At 48.1% G+C, this 21,716-nt stretch overlaps 1 protein-coding gene across 6 annotated transcripts in view; it reads left to right on the top strand.

The window, feature by feature from the left end:
• Positions 1-21,716, top strand: part of HCN4 (hyperpolarization activated cyclic nucleotide gated potassium channel 4) — a 164,209-nt gene that overhangs the window by 97,610 nt on the left and 44,883 nt on the right. For 5 of the 6 annotated variants that reach the window (XR_005823422.1, XR_005823421.1, XM_040570396.1 and 2 more), the window contains 2 exons: positions 11,815-11,976; positions 19,626-19,844. Coding sequence is in view for 4 of the 6 variants with exons in the window: in XM_040570396.1 (XP_040426330.1) it covers positions 11,815-11,976; positions 19,626-19,844 (381 nt within the window). In the remaining 2 variants the exon portion in view is untranslated. The remainder of the gene's footprint in view (positions 1-11,814; positions 11,977-19,625; positions 19,845-21,716) is intronic. The other variant, XM_040570395.1, reaches the window with a different exon arrangement.

The raw sequence follows: 21,716 nt of genomic DNA on the forward strand, positions 1-21,716 counted from the left end.
TCAAGGAAATACTCTTTCAGACAGCGTGCATTCAGACATCGGAGCTTCTTCCACAGACAGCACAATTCAAGGGCAGTTTGGACGTTTATGTGAGCTATAAGAACATCCAGAGTCAAAAGGTAGGCAAGAGCTTCGGAAGGTTAAAAAACACTCCTGCTTCCAAGTTTAAATCAATCTCTCACTATTACACATTCAGGTGATGTCTTCCAAGGAGGTGGGTTATCTTCCCTCTGCCTGATGGGAGGTTTCTTATGCCTCCTTCTGGATTTCCTGATTTTGGTTGCTGCCTAAGAGCTTGCTGGAGCGATTGGAATGGACACTAGATGTAGTTTGTCCTTGTTCTTCTCATGCGGTTAGTGGAATTATTCTGCATGTTTACCAGTGGGAAGGGAGCCGGGCTCACGGGGCAGGAGAGGAGTACCTCGGGAGAGGGTCACGCGCCCATCAGGACTAAAAGGAAAATTTGAACAGAGATAGCAGCAAAGCGATTTCTGAAGGAAAATGGCAGCACTTGGGCCAAAGCAATTCACTTTCTTTCAGTAATTCTAGGAGGGAGTGTGCCTTTTGGAGAAAAATACCAATAAAATACTTGCTGATCATATGATGCAGCAAGAAGAAAAGGGTTCGTTAGGACTTTGTTAACATTTGTGTGAGCATCTTGCGGTGCCATGGTGGTACCTGGCTCCATTCCAGCAGTGACAGCAGAGACCTATTACCTAATGCCTCATCCTTTCAGGAAAAAGGGATAAAGACAAGCCTGTGGAAGGGTGCGGCCCTTAAAAGCAATTGCTAGCACCCTTTACCTTTGGGACTGTTGGTTGGTACGGGTTTGCTGCAAAGAAAGGGTGTCAAAGATCTGTTTCTAGGATAGAAGCGCCCTGTGCTGGGACAGTGCAGAGGGACTCGCCCCATGCTTCCGCTGGGTGACATGCCTCCAGAGCTCAGCCTCTGAGGCACAGCTGCAGACTTGGCATTTCGCTTGGATGTACAGCATCCCTGTCAAACTCTCATTACTACTATTAGTGCTATTAGTGTGGTGTTATTATGTTATACCCCTAAAAGAGCTGTGCAAATTTCCTCATTTTTCCTGGCTGCAGCTCTGGGTATTTTTGCCTTGATACCTGTCAACAGGCACCATTTCCTAATGCATTTATAATTAAAATGGCAGCCTTTAGGGACTATGTTCCTGCCCAGCATGTATTAAGGGAGGTTTAGGAACATTTTAGATGGTGTTTAAATACTGCTTTTAACCATCTTTGTTCTGACTTATAGAACTTTGTTCTATAATCACCCAAAGTATCTATATACAACTGTAGCAGGATGCTGTCATATTTTCATAAATATAATCTAGTGCTTGTCAGTTAAAGAAAAAAGTATCACTTTTCTGTGCCCCAAATCCCTAAAGCAAATAAAAAAATGTCACTTCCTCCCTCTTCCCTGGTCCAGTGCAGCCTGCGTGATGTGAGGGTGGTGGTTGCACTTCCTCCAGTAGCTCCTCTTCCTCTCATTTCAGACTCCTCAGCCTCTGCCCTGGGAAGCTTATGGGAGAGTACAGGTTTTCTTAGGTATGTTACCCAAGGAGTTCTTCTCTCCGCACTGTTCTTTTAAGAGATGTCTTCTCTAAGGTGCACGTTGCAGTACTGAAAAGGTTATATTGCTATTATTACTCTGAAAGAGTGGGAGGGCGTTTGTCTCTCCTGTTACTTGTCTTGGGCAGGATGCGACGTGTGACACTGTATGCAAATAAATCTCCGTCAGTCTGTGCAATGAAATCTCTTGGCACGCTGCTGGCAAACTGGTTGAGGTCCCCCAACAGATGATTCAGATCCTCGTTGGACTTATTCAGACCAGCCTTCATCAAAGTAATTTAGAAATAAAAGCAATGCTAACAACGCAATTCAAATCTGTGCTACCGAGGACCAAGCTCCAGCCTCCCCAGCGACCTGGCACACCTCTGTTCTGAATTTGTGCACTGCTGCAGTCCAGCGTTTCTTTCACTGCGGTGTCAAGTACACCTTCCTTTTCATCTGCCGCCTGTGAGATGTTACTCACAAGAAAAAGAAAGTGCCCAAAGTGGATCAATGGAGACTCTGCAGGCAAATGCTCAGCCCATCAGAAAATCAGGCCATTGTGCTGAGCATCCTCAATCCGTGAACTCTGCTCTCCATGCACATCCAGTGTCACCAAGTTTGCAGCCAGAGGAGCTTGTCATTATCTTGCTCACACTCTCTGCCTCGTGGCACAGGAAACTATTTAAGGCTCCAGGCCTGCCAGGCTGCTTCCTTTCGCGGGTGTTGCAGTCACTAACAGCTTAAAAAAAGTCAGGGGTGGAAGTTGGGCTGGGTTGCCGAGGCTGTAATCGAGTGAAGCTGGAGGACTGTTACGTGGAACTACATTCAGTCAGTGAGCCGGCCTGATGGGCTGAGCCGGGCTGTGAGCAGACATGGACTGTGCTTGCGTACAGAAACACGACCAAACGTCCCGCAGCTGCAGCATCGGCAGGCAGATGCATCGTTTTGAAAGTGACGTTACCTGCTGCTTAAAAATGGGTGGAGGAAAACTTACCATTATTTCAGTCTCCCAAAAGGCCAATCCTTTAAACAAACACTGACTACAGAGCTGGGGTGCTGGTGCAGAGAAGTGCTTTGGAGACAACAAGCTCATTTCATTTTGGGGTGCACGCCTTCTGGCTCACCCTCTTGCTGAACTGTCATGTTTGAGTGGGGCTTGATAGAAAGTTAATAGAGGGTGCCTCTCAACTGAAGAGCAAGAAGCACTAAAGACATAGTAACTGATCAAGAGTAAACTGCCAAGTTCTGTAATTGTTTGGCGAGTTTGCACTTACTGGGCAGGTCCTGATGAGTTTCTTTTACAGCCTGGGTGCCAGTCACAGGAGTCTGTAAGTGTGTTAAAAGACAGCCTTGGATTTTTTAAATCTGTTACGAATCTTAGACTAAAAAACTTCAAGCGTGACTGAAGAAACTCTGAATACAAAGGTCACTGCTCGTGTTTTGTGGCAGCTTTCTCTAGAACATGAACTGTGGTTGTTTTGCAGGCAATCTGAATGTTGAGGTGATTTTCTTTGTCATTTGAAGGGCCTCTTCTCTGGATCTCATTTTCTCTCTCCCATGTTCTTCTGTGTGTTTGTGGCTAAAAATCCTGCTGACAGTCCTTGGTTCTCTGGGTTAGACTCTTTCAAGTATGTAAATGGAGAAGGAGAAGCAGTGTGGCAGACCAGAGGTTCCTTCATTCTGCTCTTCCATACTTAATGGTGATGAAATGCTTCAGAGGGAGCATGTGATGAATTCCAAAACAACAGTTCTGTAATAATCTGCTCGCAGGTAGATTTATTCTTCAGTTGTTTTATTATTTTTTTTAAGCTCTGAAAAGGAAGAATATATAATGTTTTTTAAAGTTACTCTTATTCAGCCAGGTGTGTGTTCAATACCTGCCAAGCTCCTGGTCTCAAGCATTCCTGCGTCGATGTATTCCTCAGGCCGAGCAGCACGTTGCTTGGAAAGCAGCATTTCCTCTTGCCAGCTGATACTTCAGTTTCAAGCAATTTTTCAGCTTCCTGCCTGAAAATAGAGCCATGCTCTGAGGGGAGGGCTGTGCCTGACCTAGGTGACAGCACAGCGTGGTCAATATTTCCATTATTATTTTGCCTCATTACTTGCCTATGCTAACTGTTTTAATTGGCCTTGTGCCTGGTAGCTCAATGGACTCAGGGGGTGTCTTCCCACTTAGCTTGATGAATTTTTGATCAGGCCACAGCTGAGGTTCCTGTGACAGAGTCTGCAGCCTGGGCTCACCTCCGTCATCCAAGTCGTCCATTGATGACCTCAGCTCACTGCCAGGCTGCCTTCTCCCACGCCGGCCACCTCCACCGCCCTGGTTTCAAACCACTTGTCTCTCTCTCTCAGGTATTTATGCCTCCTTTCCCCTCTGCCTTCCCAGATATTTCTTTGCCTAGGCGTACCTAAGTATAGCCACCGAGCCTGATGGGCCTTTTGCCTGAAGACTGTGGTCATTCTTAAAGTTCCAAAAAGCCTGTGACCTATTTCCAGAAGTGATTCATTGCTGGCCTCTCAGAAGAATTACAGCCCCCAAAGATGCAGATAATAGCCATGAGAGATTTAAAAAAATGCCTAGGCAGGTAAGATATCTCATTCCCACGGAGAGCTAGACACCTAACCTACTTACAGCTCCAGGGCTTGATTTTTTTTTCTTTTTCCAAAGGCGTTTAAGAGATATATGAATACTGTTGAAAACCTGAGCTGTAGGCGTATGAGAACACAAGCCCTGTTGAAAAGCAAAGGGGCACGTGCTCCGAAGTCATGGAGTTCCTGGCCCCAGTCTGTGCACGGACCCTGCAGCTCTGGGACACGTTCTGTGGGATCAGAAACTGCCATCGTACACCCGGGCTGGGGGCAGGGGCAACTCCTGTCCCTGCTCAATAGCACCCGAGGTGCTTACAGCTCAGTTCTGTGGAGGCAGAATGGAACCCTGAATGTTTTCATCCAAGAGGTTTAAAGAAAACCGTGCAGGGAAGGCAGTCGTCTTGAGTTGTGCTAGAAAATATTTTTAAAAGTCTGTGTCATGTTGCCGTGGTGACAAAAGTTCTTAAAAGGATGAAGATTAAAGTCTAGGCTGGGGGGTGGCATGGGGAGGGGAAGGGGGGCTGTTGTCAAGACAACGCGAACTCTAAGAGTGCAAGAGGCAAAACACATGGTGGTGGCAGGATCTTTGGGGTTTATATATATCCATAAACATCTGCCGTCTATGCCAGCTTTCTCAGTGCTAATTAGTCCTGCTATTTCACCTTTCTCTGCTGTAAATATTTTCCAGTAGACACAAGTCTCTGAGGGAGAAGGCAAGAAAAGGCTTTTTTTTTTTTTTAATTTTGGCTTGGGCTTTCTGCTGCTCCCTGTCTACAGCCCCGTATCTCATAGCTGGAGAAGAACTTCCCTTAGCCAGACGGCAGCTGCCTGGAAAGAGTTAGAAGACCTCAGAAGGAGGTAGGGGCCTGCAGACCTGCATGGTGTTCTTGTAGGGCTTCAACAGCAACAGGCTGTTCAGAGATCTCTTCCCCCTGCCCTGCTTCTGGGCTGCAGTGGCTCTTTCTAAGGGCAGCTCCTTGGTTCTGTATGGGAGCCACGCCACATGTGCAGTGGGTAGAGCAGGATTCCAAAGCTGGTGTCCCCAGATTTGATCCAAAACTTTGCTTAAAGCTTCCTGCGCCCCTGGCTTTTCCCTTTTATGTGCCTCATTTTGCCCATCTAGGATAATGGAGATAACACATTCACTAGAGATATTGAAGCACACCAGATTAATGTCAGCCGAGCCCCTTGAGACCTTCATATGAAAACTGCCACAGCAGCACAAAGGATTATTATTTAAAGTGTAAAATCTACTCGGATCTCTCTCCTAACACCTGGCACTCGATGCACTTCCCTCCAACTCACTGTTCAGGCAGCCTTGCGACAGGCACACTCCCCAACATCTACCCCTGTGAGTGTTACACCGAGTGAATCACAGACCCGCTTCTCCTCTCACCCTGACTCAAGGCAGCATCAGCAACTCTGCTGACACTGATTATGTCGTTTGGTGCAAAGCAAGCATAAAAAGAGAATCAACCCCAAACTCTTGCCTTCATCTAAAACTTGATCTTCTGGCTATAGTTTTCCTTGCTTGCACAGCAAAAAGCGGGCAGAACCAAATCCCACACCATCTCAAACTGTCAGCCCCGAATCTGCACACTGCTTGCAGATGTAGCTGTGCACCACAGATGATTTCCCGTCTCCAGTCCATCTGCTCTGTGCTAGCTGGTGCTTTCAGCGTTGTCCCAATACAATCTGGATCCCAGAGCTCCCTCCCTCCCTCACCGTTCTGCCAAACACAATGTGATTAGCAGAGCCCAAAGCTGTCTGACCCGAAGCTGAGCCTTCATATGGGCCTTCTGCTTCCCAGTATGCTGTGAGGTTGTAAATAAGCCCAACTGTGATCCTTTACATAATTTTTCTTCCTTCCTAAGCCCCTTTTCAGCAGTCTGGTCTGAGCAACAGTAGCCTGAGAAATTCAAAGTCTCTATCTTTGTATGTTTTAGTGGCAAGAACAGCGTTTTGTCTATTCAACCACAAGAACAAAATGTGTGGCCTGATGAGTTACTTGAGACAACAAGCCTTTTGGGTTAGGATTTGTTTACGTTTTGGCACAGCTTAAACGTGGCATCCCTGGAAGAATAAACAGAAAGTTGTGGAGGGAGAGGAAGGAGCAAGTAAAGGGGCTGATGATGCATTTCTCACCAACAGCATCAGCCGTTGAGGTCTTCTGTGTTGCTTTGCTGAAACATTGTGTTTCCCAGTGGTGTGTCTACATGACAGGGTGAATTTCTTGGGGAGCTGCCCCTTCTCTCTTGACTCTGATTTCTTGCATGTCTTTAGCAGTGTTTGAACTGCTCAGGGGTTTTGGCTCTGCATGTGCCTTGTGTATGCTCGTGGCTTCCATGCTTCGGTGCTCTAACGTGCGTGATGCTGTATGTGCCCGGAGAGGATTCCTCTTCTGGGGGAAGCCCCTCCTGCAAGCTCTGCCAGTTGTTTGGCTGTTCCCTCCCTCCAGCCTTCCAGGATGGAGCTGCATGGCCAGGCTCCCAAAAAGCTCTTCAGAGCAGTCACCTGTCTCCAGCAGATTGAGACTGAACACCTAGGATTGCAAAGGCCAGTGCCTCTGTGAGGAAAATATATCTTTACCTCTGATTTTAACTACAAAAGCCAAGTACGGGAAGGTGGACTGAGAGACCTCTCAACCTTCTTCCCCAGAGTCCACAAATACTCTTCTTAAGTAGGAATAAAAATACATATTTCCTCCCTGCAGAACAACCTTAACTCTGACCCCTAGAGCTCTCAGAATAACATATTATACTGTTTTGGTTCTCTTCTGATATTTATGTTTCCTTTTAAGGTCTTTGGGTTTTTAAGCCATAAATTAAGAGTAGATTCTTTGCTTTCTATTAAGCTGGAGCAGTGTCACAGCCACTTGATTATCCACAGGGGATTTATCACAGTTGTGTGTTATCCACGGTGTGGCTACAGACGCCAGAACTGGCTTAGGACCAGCAGGCTTTCTCAGTTTGGATGCAGTGCTACAGAAATCCTGCTATATTGCTAGTAGAGGTAGTGAAGGGCAACAGGCAGTTTCACTGCTTTCCTGCGGTGCAGAATCTGTTCATAAACCCAGCGGATGCAAGGCAGTTCTGCGCAGAGCCAGCATTCAGCTGAGTGACTGTGCATGCTGTTAGCTCTGTCTGGCAGGGTGTCTAGCTCCGGCTCAGCCACACTGGCTCCAAACAGAATCATCGCTACGCTTCTGTATCGCAGTTCCCAGACCCTCAGGACAAGCTGCCTCTTCCAAGCACAGCACCTCCAGCCCATGCAGAGCCACCAGGAGCATGCAGTTGTGGTCCCGAGACAGACGGACATGGTAATACAGCATTGCTCTCAAGGATCTGAGAAATTTTGTTGACCTAGTGGTTTGGATAGCCACAGCAAGCTATGTGCCAACATGCAACAATTAAATATACAGCTTTGACTTGAATCAAAGTGCTTGTTTCACTGCCAGAGCCAGGCCCCCCAATTCTCCAAGGTGTCTTTGATTTCTTCCAGCTCGAAGGTTCAGGACAGAGGAAGCCTGTTGCAGCAGAGAGCCAAGTGAGGGGTGCTGCACAGAGTTAGCTGGGACTTCCAGGATCTTGGATTCATGCCATTAGGATCCTGATAGATAGTTTGCTCAGTATAGGCTGGATTTCCAAGATGGAGCCCTTATGCCTAGAGATGACTTTGTTGAGGAAAGTTTTGGTCCTTCCACTTTCCCCCAGCTGTCCTTTTAGAGAGTGCCACAAGGTGCCTTTGGCTAGAGGCACAGAGTGGACTTTGTAGCAGGGATTCTGAAGCCACAGTTTGTTCTGGACAGTCAAATAACAGCACTATTGGCTCGATCAGAAAATGCCTTGGAAACAGGTACCTTCAAGATAGAGTCCATGCTTCCTCCTTCTCCTCCTCCTCCTCCCCACTCCGTTCCTCTAAATGACAGGCATCTGAAAGCAGGCAGGCAAAAGCAGTTCCAGGGACAGAAGAAGGTGTAATGCTCTGGGACCCAGCCGGGGTTGTGTTACATCAGGACAAGAAAGCCCCGAGTGTTAATAATGAAAACCAGAGAAGTACCAGTTACCACACATGTTCCTCTGCTCCTGGAACAGCTATTCTGGAATGTTTGTTCCCCATCCCTCCCTGGCGAGCTGGAGGCTGCTTCTGGGCTCTGCAGCACTGGCTAGGCCCTCTCCAGCACACTCCTGCAGTTAGCATTCCCTAGCATTCCCTGCAATACCACGGTGCTTCTACAGTAGGAGCTTCTTCCCTGTGAGAGGTGTTCATTCCACCCCTGCGCTGTTATTCCTGTGTGCCGCAGGGTGAGTGTTTCGTATTTTTCTCGTGCACGTGAATGCAAATGTATTCCAAGGAGTGGGCTGGTAGCTCCTCAGACTGACATTTGAAATTGGATTTGTCTCACCTGCAGTTCAGACATTTACAGCTGGAGTTCTGACCTAGGCTTCTGTTACGGGCAGCAGAGGGAAGCAGGAACTCCTGAGATGCGGTGCATCCCCTTCTCAGGTACATGAGTGCTGCAAACCAGATGTCTCGCCCTCAGTAGGTGTGCTTCCGTCTAGTGACTAATGGTCTCTAGATCTTGAGGCCCACAGTAGGTGAGCTGAATCCACCCTTTAGAGCATGAGAGGAGGCAACAGGACGTAGTGGCAGAAGCAAACACATTCATTTATGGCTGTTTTTTGGAGGTGCACCACGGGATAAAGGCTTGCTGCCCAACCCTGACCAGAATAGATGCCATTCATCATATAAGAAGCCCCATATCCATTTACCTTTCCCCTAAACCGTCCATTCCCTCAGGCTCTTCACTCTCTACTTTCAATATATTAAAGGAAGAAAGGCACTTCCTAAACCAGTCTGGGTTTCTCCCTCTCCCTGGCTGGAGTTCCCTGGGTTACAGGAGGGCTGAAGCTCTTTGAAAAACACACAGAGGTGGGAGAGGAAAAGTCATTAACACAGTAAAACCCTGGCAGTACAAAAGATCCACCCAGTGATCCTTCTGCAAACTGCTGCTCTGGCTTCATTAAAACCATAGCCCATGGCTGTCACTCAGATAGGCTGGCTTTGCTTTGGGTTATCTAAATGAGAATGATCATTTCTGCAATGGAAAAAAAAAGGTGAAACCAGTAGGAATTATTCTTTATGAATTATGTGCTTGGCTTTCATACTGATCGATTGAGTCAGCATTGAGAGTCGGATTTCCTAGAACAGCCTTTCATGCTGGATTTTGGATATTTTCTTCTTTTCAGCTCAGAAATATCATTAGAATGGCCTTTCTCATGCTAAGTGACACTGTGGACTCCAGCTGCACCTTGGATGCAGCGGAAATAATGGGGTTTAGAAGCAGTTATCCACATCATTCGTCATTCTGGTTCCCGGCATTCTTCTGTGGCTCCCTCCTGGTCTGGTTTGAGCACGTTGGCATCTCCTAATGCATGTGACCTCATGGCATCCTGATTAGGTAGGGAAGTGTTAATATCTGGTGTGGAAACAAGCATTGAAATTGAACGGCTAGCTCTGACAACAGAGTGATGAGCCAATTTAGGGAGCTAAACTGACAAACACAATTCCTTTCTTTCGTAACATTAGTTTTCTGCCTTTTTAGCTGCTCAGACTGACTCACTGTGGGAGCAGTCCATGATGTTGGCAAGGATGGCAGGTTCATATTGCTGCTAGTGGCTGCAAGGAGCAGGACCAGCCCTGTGAGGGCAGCAAGCAGTTAGATGGACCTTGCCATACAGTCACACAGCATGCCTACAGCCCTGTCCCCTGCTTTAGATGCTTCCCTGACAGACAGACAGCTCCTCAGTAATCATTTGCCCCAGCTTTCTGCACTGGGGCTCTGTGGAGCTGTTCAGCGCTCAGGAAATGCTTCTCCCTGCAGTTTTTGTCACTGCACTCTCTGTTTTTGTTCATAACTCAGCAAACTGAAAATGGCTTTGCCATCCTATATAAGCCTGTGTCAGTGTCTCCCTGTCTTTTGGCCAACTTGTAAGAAAGTCACATTTATGGCTTATTTTACATCTGAAGAACTGAGAGTAAATCTTGTTACATCCCTAAGGAAATTGCAGGTCTGGATAAATGCGCTCTGCATGGCTCACTTGGAGGTCAGCTTTGCAGCAGCACCAGGAGGCACGCTGTTTCCATTTCCTTCCATTAAATCCAAGTAGGACATTGTGTCACCAGGTTGCAGGCTGAGACACAAAACAGCCAGGCTGCACGTGCCTCCAAACCACGGGGAGGTCTCCTGAGAAGGCCCAGCCATGGCAGCTGACAGTGGTGAGTCTGCTGCACTCACACCCAGCCCTCCAAATATTTCACTCCTCCAGCAGCAGCACTGTGTGTGGGGAGCAGTGATTAACATTTCTCCAGGCAGAACCCTAGGGCAGGACACGCTAGGGCATGGCTGTCAGGCCTCCATCCCTCCCAGATTGCTCCAGCGACACAGCAGCGCGTGGGAAAGGATGTCAGATGCGTTCGGGGTCTCTGCGGGGTGATGTTGGAGCAAGAGCATCTCCCTTGTAGTAGGTGGCCATGCTGCCTCCTCTGCATCCCAGCAATCCTGCTTCCTTGGAGGGACTGCTGGTACTACAGCAGCATATAGGGTCTGCTCCCTGCTCCCCCTCTTCATGGGATGCATTAATGGGAAAAGAGACTGGAAGGTGGTTCCGTGCTGAGTCACGCAGGGTGACCATGCTCTCCAGGGCCGACCTCTGCTGCTCACCATGGCGCGTTGCAGGGCAAGGAAAACCAAACCTGGGCAGGTATGTAGCTTAGGGCTGCTGGGCATAAAAGAGCCAAGCACCCTCAATGTCTCTACAACACAGCACACCCCCCCCCCCCATCCAAATAGTGTCCATCAAGTAATTCTTGACTATGTATGTGGCTTTAATGATGGAGCACCTGGTTGTCTCCGTGTGTCCTGCTTAGGATTAGTGCTGTGGACGAGAGGGACATAGGCTCCCTTGGCATTAGAGAACTGGCTGCAGAGAAGGGGTTGCAGCTCCCTTCTGCCAGGTTTCTGGGTGTCCTTGCTAAGAGCTGCTGTGTAGCTCTGACATGTTTTTCTTTTCCTTGCACTTCATTTAAGTGCAATTTCATATCCATCTCATAAGACTGGAAGTGATGCAGCAGCTGGTACAAGAATTAGTTGAACCAGGTGCTCTGGTAAAAGTCTGCTGAGTTTGAGGCTGTTCTTTCTTGCATTTGATACATACAGAGACTACATCCAACATCCGATACAAAGATAGCTTCCCCCATGGGTCAGTGCAACACATATATCCAACAAGAGCAGAAATCAAAGAAGGTCACTGTGGTTAAAAAGATGTGATGATGGAGTTTATTTCTGAGGTGTGGCTGATGTTCTGGAAATATTTGCAACCAACTTATTTTATAAGAGGAGTTATGGAGCTTTCAATGTAAATTGAAGGTAAAATCAAAGGGCAAGAGGGGTGAGTGATTACAATTTTGTATTTTGGTTTTTAATCTTTTTTTTCAGCTGGCTCTGCTCGCATACAGTGACTGACCCGAGCTGAGCTGATGCAGCCTTTCCTGTCACATCAGCAAGGCTCTTGACCCCGATACTGCGTCTAATTATGCTGGGTTGGTTGTTTGGGGAGCTGCCATCTAATCTGCTCCCTCTTGTCCCCTGCAGATCTTCCACATGACCTATGATCTGGCTAGCGCAGTGGTGCGCATTGTGAACCTGATCGGGATGATGCTGCTGCTGTGTCACTGGGATGGCTGCCTCCAGTTCCTTGTGCCCATGCTGCAGGACTTCCCAGATGACTGCTGGGTATCCCTCAACCGCATGGTGGTAAGTGCTTGTCCTTCATGCTCCCCAGGCCCCTGGTCGCCTCCCAGCACTAACATGGTGTCCCCAGCTTCCCATTTCCCCCATGTCCTTTCAGGGGCTTCCTCCACGGTCCAGCAAGCGCTGGTAGAGCCATGACAGTCTCGGAGCAGAGCCCCAGCACAGCCAGCTGTGGGCTGCCTGCAGCGCAAGGCAGGAGCCAGGCTCCCCCTCCTGGCGAGAGACAGCAAAGAGCAAAAATTAGAGCATCTTTCTGATGGGATCTGAGATCCCTCTTTCTGCTGAGCCAAAGAGCAGAGGCAGGGGAGCCCTAGAGCCATAGCTGGGTCTGATCTGTAACATCCTAATTCCCATTACTGGTCCCAAGGAAACTGTTGAGCCTCCTGCTCCATATCCACTTGAAGGGTGGGTGTGATCACACTGCCTGCTGCTCCTTGGGGAGCTGCACGATATCCTGTTAAAGCAGGCTGAAGCAGATTCTGCCAAGCCACAGTTCGGCCTCCCATCGTAGGAGCAGCGACCAGACTTCCCAGTAACGTCCCAAACTGTGCTGCTCACTGCGCTGTTTGCTGTGAGGGAGATCTGAACCATATGGTACATGTGCAGGGATTTCATGGTACCTTTCAACTGTCTCACTGAGAATTCAGGATCTTTTATTCAAAGGGACAATGTCCAGTTGATTAAGCAGCAACAACTGACAAAGCTTAAAAAATTGCCTCTTATTGCAGCTCTTAACCTCCAGATTCCCCCAGCCAGTTCCTTCTTTTAAAAAAAAAATAATGTCAGGCACTCATGCAGAACAGAACAAATGTAAAATGTTTAAAACTGCCAAATTCCATGCCTCCCACATGCGGAGCTGTGGGCACATGCTGCCCATGCTTGAGATGAGTGAGCAGCCATGAAAAAGTCATCTGTTTGGGGGTTTATTTGTTTATTTCTTCCCTCTGCAATAATCATTCGTTTCCTGCTGTTGAAAGGTGCCAGACTGGCAGTTCTGGAGACTCCAGCCCTTTATTTATCTACAGCAGAGGAACAACCCATGCAGTAGCTGCCCTGTCTTCCCCAGTGCTGCCTTTTTATTATTTATATGGCAGGAGCAATGACAGATCAAGGCCCCATTGTGCTTGTGCTCTTCAGGTTCAAAAGGACAGACAGCTCCTTGTCCTGGAGAGCTCAGAGGTGCAGCCAAATCATCCCCATCAGATGAAGTGACTCGGCCACGGTGTCCTTGCAGGACAGTTTGAGAGCAGCAGATCTGAACCGTGTTTCCTTATTCCTGACATATGTTTACCAGGTCCTGCTTCCTGCTCTTTCCCACTTAAGTGGTTCAGTCTTCTTGCAGAGGAAGTGCTCGTTAGCCAAATGATTGTTGAGGATATGTTTATGTGCATTGAAAGCTTGGGTAAGAACCACAGATCAAAGGGTGAGCCACCTCATGTTCTTACTGCTTAGTCTGGGCACTTTTATTAGCTGCAGGGCTGAGGAGGAGGGGGAAGGATGCGTCCTGCAGGCAGGAGGGCTCAGCAGAGTCTCCAGGAGGGGTAGGATAGAAACTTTTTATTCAGAGCATGGCTTTACCAGGCAAGGACTCATGCTGCAGTGCTTGTCTTCCCCTCCTTGAGAGCCTGTGAAGCTGGGAATTAAATTTGCCTTGTGTGATTTTTTTTTCAGCTTCTCATCTGCAGCTAAATCACTTTCATTTTTTGCATTTCATAAAAGTGAAAAAAAATGGTGATCTCAGTGACTGTCTTAGAAATGGAATCTCAGGAAACTGGGATGGAGAACTGGAGAGATGATTATCTGCCCCACCTATAATTTAGGTGGCTTCCATTCCAAAATTTGTACAGGAAAATGCCAGCCCTGAAATAGCTCATTTTTAGAACATTCAACAAAAAGAATTTTTGGAATCAGATAGTTTCTTCTCACACTAAGGTTCTGTCCTCTGATCTCCTGAGACTTCCAGAAGTGTCACTGGGAGCCTGCTGCCTAGCGATGGATGTGGATGACAAGATTAGTGCACCGATTTCCTTGTAGTCTGGTGTGAAGTGATGGGAGAGGCCACCGAGTCAGGAAACAGCCAGAAACCAGTGGCCTGGGCTGTTCGCAGGCCTTGGTGCTGAGGTGTTGATGGTGCTGTGCAGAACGGCTCTCTGAGAGCTGTGGTGGGCAGGGCTGGGAGGCCCCGATAGCATCTATCTGTGACAGAGTCCCCAGGTTGGATGTTGGGACACCCAGTACGGACCTGGTCACAGCTGTGAGGGGATAACTACACTGGGTGCACAACTGCCGTGACTGCCCACAGGAGCTAAAAAGCTGGGATGGAACCACTGCGGGGAAAAAAGGAATCTTCTAAGGCTGCTGCATCCAAGGGGAGCTGTTCGTAAGGTGCCAAATGCTTCGGAGGCTTGCTCCTTGAGTGTGCTGGTGCTGTTCATCCCCACTCCAGAGTTTCCCACCTAGCCACTTGACAGTCCATAAAGCCAGCTCTGACTCCAATGCAGCGAGAAAAGAAGATTCATCACCTTCCATCTGCTTCCTAAAGTTTGATCTTCTTCCAGGGGATCTGTGAAGCAGCTGGTGTTGCCAAAATCATATCAGGGGCTCGATAAATCCCTGGGTCCAGTTCATTTGGTTCTTTTCTATGTTTCCATCTTTCGTCTTTAGCAATTGTAGCACTGACTCTCTGTGAGCCTTCTTTCTGAACAGGCTCTGAAATGGCAGGGAAGGATGTCTTCAGTATTAATTGCTCAGTCCCAGTCTCAGGGGCCTTGGTGTTAGCTTCCCTACAGGGCACTTTATTAAAAAGGGAAACACTGGTGAGTCAGCTCCAGGGAGGCATATGTGTGGGCAGCAGCATCGCCCCATGACCCTCGCCTGGCAGCTCCTCATCAGAGAAATCTGAGCTCTGCTGAGACCTGAAAGCTGCTGGAAACACGTGGCTCACTCCCCTGGGTACTGTGCTCAACTGATAAACCCTGCAGGGAAGGCAAACATCCCCGTCAAATGCAGCGACTTTGCACAGGAAATACTGCTCATCTTCCCTTCTGCCAAAAGAAGGAGAGTAGTTCCCCTTTGAGCCTACCACCCCCACCCCTGACACGCTGTTGTGTTGCTGATAGAAAGGAAGAAGAGATGCCGGTGCAGCACATATGGTGGAAGACAGAGCAATCCTGTGTGGGTCTCCTGGCTGATTCCTAATTCCCCCCAAGCCTCTGGTGAGCAGCTCTCTCATACCCTCACTCAGCAGCCCTGCAAAGCTGCGTAGTAGATTATTGTGTTTTATAAATCTGTCAAGGAGCAGCTGCAAGGGTAGGGCTGCTCCGTGATGGTGTCAGCAAGGTGACCCCTGCACAGGCAGTGCCCTTACCTGCTGGACCTGAACAGGGTGCACAGAGCAGAATTGGTGATGGAAGGGTCAGGTCCATTGATCATCCCAGAGAAGGCAAGGTGATAATCATGTCCAAGGTCCATCCAGGGAGTCCCGTTAGGAGCGGCAAGAGAGGGGACCAGAGGCAGGGCTGGAGATGAGGCTAAAGCACATGTCCAAGGCCCAGCCAGGGCCTTGGGTGGCGGTCCTACACAAAGCTGATGGGCAGTGAAGACTTTGTGTGCACCCGGAGTCCTGAGAGAATCTTCTCTTCTGTAAGGCGAAGGCCACACAAAGCTCGCCCTGGAAACAAGCCCAGAACAGGCAGGTGCTGTCCTGTGAGGTATGACCCTTCATCTCTGATCCCACTGTTCCTGTCCCTTATACTGGATCTGAAGGTCTGTTTCCCTGCCCAGCAGTTATGGTGTTGTCCAGGGGAGGGCAGTGATGCTCAGAGGCCTTGTTTTGCAACAGGACCCAAGTGGTGGGCAGCGGCAAACCCAGAGTAACAGCTTGTGGCCAGCAGATATCACAGCTGGGACAAACAGGGGGTTCACAAAGAGTGCTCACACCCTGGCTGGCTGGGCTGGTGGTCTCAGACGTGAACCACATGTAACCTACAGCTCATCTGGCTAGGACGACAGATGGAGGGGGAAAATACACCCTTTCACTATAGACAGATTCTTAATTCTGTGAAATGTCAGTGGTATAAGTCAGGCATTGCCTTGTGCCCATGGGCTGTGTCCCTACCCCAAGAGTTTGCCAGGACTTTTGTTTCCCCACTTCTCTCTCTCTAGTCCTCTTCTATGAGGGCTGGGTCAGGCACACTCACACGTTCCTCAGATCCAGCAGCATCCTGTGAGACACCGTCCTGTTTCTCTGGGTGCTCCTCTAAGGCACAGAGCCCCATGCTGCCTTTGAAGAGTTTCAGCTATGTGTTTCCAAGTATTCAGGGGTGGATCTGAGCAGAGGCATTGAAGTCCAGACACTAATCCTAGAGAAATCCTTATGGTCCTGCCAGCGTGGATGTTGAAAGCAAGCTAGTTTGAGAAACCACTTCAAAGTAACTTTAACTCCTGTTTGCAAACACTCTTAGTGCCTGGCATGTGTTTGAGATAACATCCCTCTTGACTATGCTCAAGCACAGATCTGTGGCTCCATTTTAGCTTGCTGTAAGATTTGGCAGAGGAGGAGTCATTTTCTTTCTGCAGTTTTAAGGCTGCAGGTTTTTACCTCCCCTAATGGATCTGTAGTGCAGTCCTCCCACTGTAGTGACTGATCTGATGGTGTACTGCCATAGCAGAGGGGCAAGCTGTGTCAGTACAGGGCACTGTGATGCTGGTAAACTTGTGTCCGCATCACATTTTGAACCAGTGCGGCTCATTTGGCATAGTTCTGTAGAAAACAAAAGGATGTAGAGCAGGCCTGAAAGGTAAAGATACACTGAGACCTATAAGCAAAGAGTCATTGTGTAGACTGTGCCATGATGATCCAGCGCCCTTTACAGATGCTCAGAGAACTCAGAGATTGTGTGCTGAAGGTAATTGCTTTGAAAGGTTCCCCTTCATGGAAGTGCCTCCCTTTCAGCAGTCCTTGAGCTCTTCTCCCAGCAGGCCACACTGCTAGGGAATGCTGTAAACACTCCGGGTTTTCCTCCAGCTCTCACCCCTCAGCCTGTCATTACTCAGCCAACTCCTTGCTGCTGGGATCTGTAGAGCTCTCAGGGAGCCAGAAGTATTTCTGCAGGCTGCTGGGGCTCACTGGTGTTGGACATCAAGGGTTTGGATGACTAATTCCTTCCAAATGCTGGTCTCCTAGACCCAAAAGTTAGTTGGGAACTGTTATCTCCTATTTACTGAGGAGGGAACCAAATCCGGCGTGGTTCCATGACTTGCCTGCTCCCTAACAGCAAGTTGCTGGAAGAATGGCTTTTAAAACTCAAACCTGCCTGATGCCCAGACTCTCCTCTTTGCTCATTCCTGGTCACTAAAGACGCTGGCAGCCAGTTTCCTGATGTTTCAAAATCCAGCTCAACCAATCTTTTTCTGTCTCCCCAAATTCCCTCTGGAATTTCTGCTCAGCATTTCTTTTCTCCTTGCCCTCAATTCTGTTCCGGAGATGCTGCCCTGTTAAACTACTGCCACACTGAACTCAGCAGGCAGCAACATTTCTGCAGTGCAGGTGAGAAGTGCCTGCATGAGAAAGGTATTCGCTTTGAGAACTTTCTGGCTAAGAAGGAGAACTGGCCTGAGGGGGCAAGGGGAGAAGAAATCACGCTCTGCTCCGTCAGGCCGAGTGCACATCTCTGTCCTTTCTCTGCCAGACTCAACTGGTGGTTCCATAATAGAAGGGTGGGCTGGGGCTGCCTTAACCCCTGTGCCATGGGTTGCTGGATTTTTGTCCTGAAACTGCCCTCCTCAACCAGGAGTATTAAACTGGTCAACTGATAGCTAAATCATGCTTTTTCACGTCTTGCAGTTTGTATTTAGTGCTGGGACTGACTCTTATCTCCTCGCCTTGCCGTGCTCCTCTCAAGGAGCTGCATTCTGCCCTGTACAGGCAGCAGAGCACAAATTCTTTTTGATTCCCCTTTGGGGAGTCACACACTGGGGCAAGCCAACTGCATAGCCAGGAATAGAGACCCCAATGGCTGCATTGTCTGTTCTGAGGACTCGAGGGTAGTTTTTCTAGAAAAGAGGTGAACTGTTTCTGCTCTGTTAGGGAGGGGAGCCCAGACAGGCTGGCGCCAGCAGGGAACAGTCCCTTCTGGGACCCTGAATGTGCTGCTGCTTCTGTGTCCGCTTCGCTGTCACTTGTGTTGCTTTGCCCTTCTTATTGCAGTGTGAATCAGGCTTGTCTTGCATAACATTACCAAATAGGGCTGAGGTAACACTATCGCCTGTCTTTGTCCATGTGCTTATCTCTTAACCAAGCGTGACCACTCTCTGGAGATTCCAGCTCTTTGCCACGGCTCCCAAACAGCAACAGTACACTTTGGTTCTGTTTACTACCTGTAAGCTTACTGAAAATTTTCCATCAACATTAGTGACACCCAGAAAGCTGTTTTTTGTAGACAGGTCATCAGCCATTCACCTGATTGTGATTAGATCCCTCCAGGGAGGCGTCCAGCACTGCTGGTCAGTGGTGCTGAGGCTGCTGCATCTTTCTGAAGGAGTTCCCAAAAGTATGGCTCATCTCTGCCAAGCCCCAAAGCAGGCCTGCTGCACCACGACCTTCTAAGTTGCCGTGGTATATGTATCTGCACTGCTATATCCATGATGTTAACACCTTCCTAGGAACAGAAAGAAGACTGATGAATGTACAGATTATGTGCTGCGATGAATGTCACCGTAGCAGCGGTATTTTTTCACATGCCTTGTAATAGCAGTGTGTGATGACAGTGCATTTACTTTACAAGGTTTTGTGGCAAGGACTTGCTAGCATATAATACCCACAGGACAGTAAATGTACCTTGTGCTGTTCCATGAACTCAAGCTAATCAGAATAGTCATGAAGCTTATGTTGTATTTTTCTCCCTTTCCCATGATATAATTGCCAAGGTGCCTCTGCTGTTAGTTGCAGTGGGAGAGCACAGGGTGTCCGAAACAAGCCATTGACTTCAGCTGGCTTCTCACGGTGGTTTATTGCATCTCTCGAATGAGACCATTTGTAGTTTGTTCAGCTCCCTGAAAAAAGCCCAGTTTGACACTGCAAAGAACTCGCTGTCTGGACATTATCATCTTAATTTTCTGCCCTTCCCATCTCTTCAGGTAATGACCAGAGTTCCCAAACATTTCATAAATTGCTGGGGAGTAAGTGATTTTCCCCACTTTAAGATCTTACTGCTGGCAACCTTGCTCAGGCTCTCTTTTACCAGTTCTCTGAAAAATCCATTTCCCGGGGGAGTAATCATCTACATCAGTCCCTTCTCCCACATGTGGGTCACTTTGAAATTATCCCAGTGCATGGTCCCATTTTATCCCAGGTTAGCAGTGTGTCAGTCTGGCTTCCTTTCTGGAAAGCCTTGCTGGAAAGAGCACATGGGACCTGTAAAACCCTGACCAAAGTCAGTTATTGTCAGATGGCTGAATTTAGGCTTTGTTTTTAAATCCAGTGTGCCCAACACTTCCAAGCATCAAGGAATAAAACTGCTTGTTTAACATATAGGGGTGCTTTAAACATGGACTTTGGGGTCTAACATTAGGTGTCCTTTTCTGAAATGTGTTCATCTCCAAGAATGTCTTGTCCCACTGCTAAAGCTTTGTCTGTCTATCTGTCTCTTTAGAATGACTCCTGGGGGAAGCAGTATTCCTATGCGCTGTTCAAGGCAATGAGTCACATGCTCTGCATTGGGTACGGGCAGCAGGCGCCCGTTGGCATGTCAGATGTGTGGCTCACTATGCTGAGCATGATTGTCGGTGCCACCTGCTATGCCATGTTCATCGGCCATGCCACAGCCCTAATCCAGTCTCTGGACTCCTCACGGCGTCAGTACCAGGAGAAGGTAAGGACTGGGCTTTGCAACCCTTATGTGACCCAGGGGTGGTTTACGTGTTGTCTGGAGGAAGTCAGGGCTGTGAGTAACTCAAGTGAGAGGCCAAAGGTCCGGTGTCTTTGTCACCACAGCAGTTTACGGGTAATTTAATTCGTTTATCCAGACAGACCCACGGAGGAAACAGATGTGGGATCAAATGAATAATAGTAGGGCAACTGGGTGATTCTTTTTGTATCAGACTATCTTTTTAGATTGGCATTATCAATGTCACTGGTATCTAAAATTAAAAGTCACTTTTTCCTTTCCGAGATCTTTTTCCAAATCCCAAGTAAACATTCAGAACGTGCAGCTTTGTTTAGCAAGCACTTCCTTTAAAAGTATCTGGATTAATCTCTTCAGTGCTTGTGCGTGAAACTACCTAACAAACCCCAAAGCACAGATCAAAGCTCAGGAGCACCAAATAGGTTCCCCAGGTAGCTATCAAATTAATTGCACGGTGGTTGAATTGCATAATGTAGGGCACAGAGAGAAATGTCACCATTGATCAGGTTACCGCTGCAGTGGCAGTAACGCCTGGTGGTGGGTTTAAGGTGATGCTGCAAATTTGTAAGAAGTTAAGGGGCAAACAGGGGCGCTCACTGTGATTCGGTAACTTATGGAACTGCCTCAATTCCTTCACTCTTTCCATGCCTGCAGTATACTGCTGCCTGTACAGTGGCATTTTGTCTTCTAAAGCAAAGGAGCTGCTGGTGCAATGATGCTTTTCCTTCTAGGACACAGGCAGGAAAAGCTGCCTTCATCTTCTGGTTGAAACAGCAGGTCTGCACCTCCACAAAACAGGAGGCCTCACTGAAGAGTGTGTGTAACTGAGAGCAAGGGCCTGGCTGGCTCAGAGGTGTTACAGTCAGGGTCAGGTGAAGATTAAGAAGAGGAAGAATGAGGTGCTAGCCCTATTCTGACCTTGCCTGGTGCAGGTAGATTAGGTGAGAGGGTAGCTGGTGTTCAAGTCCATAAAGTACAGCTAGTATGCACTGGCTTAAGAAAGGTGAGGTTTAAGTTGCTGCATGGAAGGAGGTGGGAGAAAGGCTTTATTAGGTGGCCTAGAGCAGGTCTGAGACACAGGGATTACAATGCTGGGCCACAGAAAGACCTTGCAGGAGGGCAGAGACTGAAAGCAAAGACCAGAGGGTGAATCATGCTTTTAGGATAGGGAAAATCTCAAACCTCAGCTTGAGCTAAAAGAAAAAGCCCAGGAGAAAAAGCGTGGAGGTCTGGGATGCATTTTGCCTCTGTGTTCCAGATTGGCAGGACTAAAGCTAATTGAGAGTAAGGCATGCCAGAGAGAAGGACACTGCAGCACTAGGAATGCAAGCTGATCAAATCTGTGTATGCAGAATATTTATTCAAATGTGTTTGAAGTAGCATAGAAGTCAAGGACTGATTTACAAATCCAGCCACCTGGTCAGCCTAGCCGCAGCCAAGTTTACACCTGCAGGACTGGGCAGCACGATTTTTTTCCCCAGCCAGGTCTGAAGTCAAGGGCAGAACTTGACCCTAGACATTTGATTCCACTCAGCGCTCAGGGAAATCAGTCACCAGTAAGCCAGCAGAGACTGTAGCCAGGGTGGCAGAAGTGTGAAATGTTAAATAAAGCCTGATTAGAATGTGGAGAAGTGAATGAGAGGGTTAATAGATCCAGGAGAAAAGCTTTGTGATGAAAGCAGTGAGTAGAGGGTTTAACAAAGGGTGTATTTCATGTGTAGTGGTTATAGCAGGTTCATTTCCCAAGGTATTCTCCTAGGAACAAAGCATCAGGGACTGAGTACATTCAATTTCCTCTTGCAAATGGGACAAATGATGGTCTAAAAACAAATATGTATT

This window comes from Cygnus olor, chromosome 11, assembly GCF_009769625.2.
Source record: "Cygnus olor isolate bCygOlo1 chromosome 11, bCygOlo1.pri.v2, whole genome shotgun sequence".
Lineage (NCBI taxonomy): Eukaryota > Metazoa > Chordata > Aves > Anseriformes > Anatidae > Cygnus > Cygnus olor.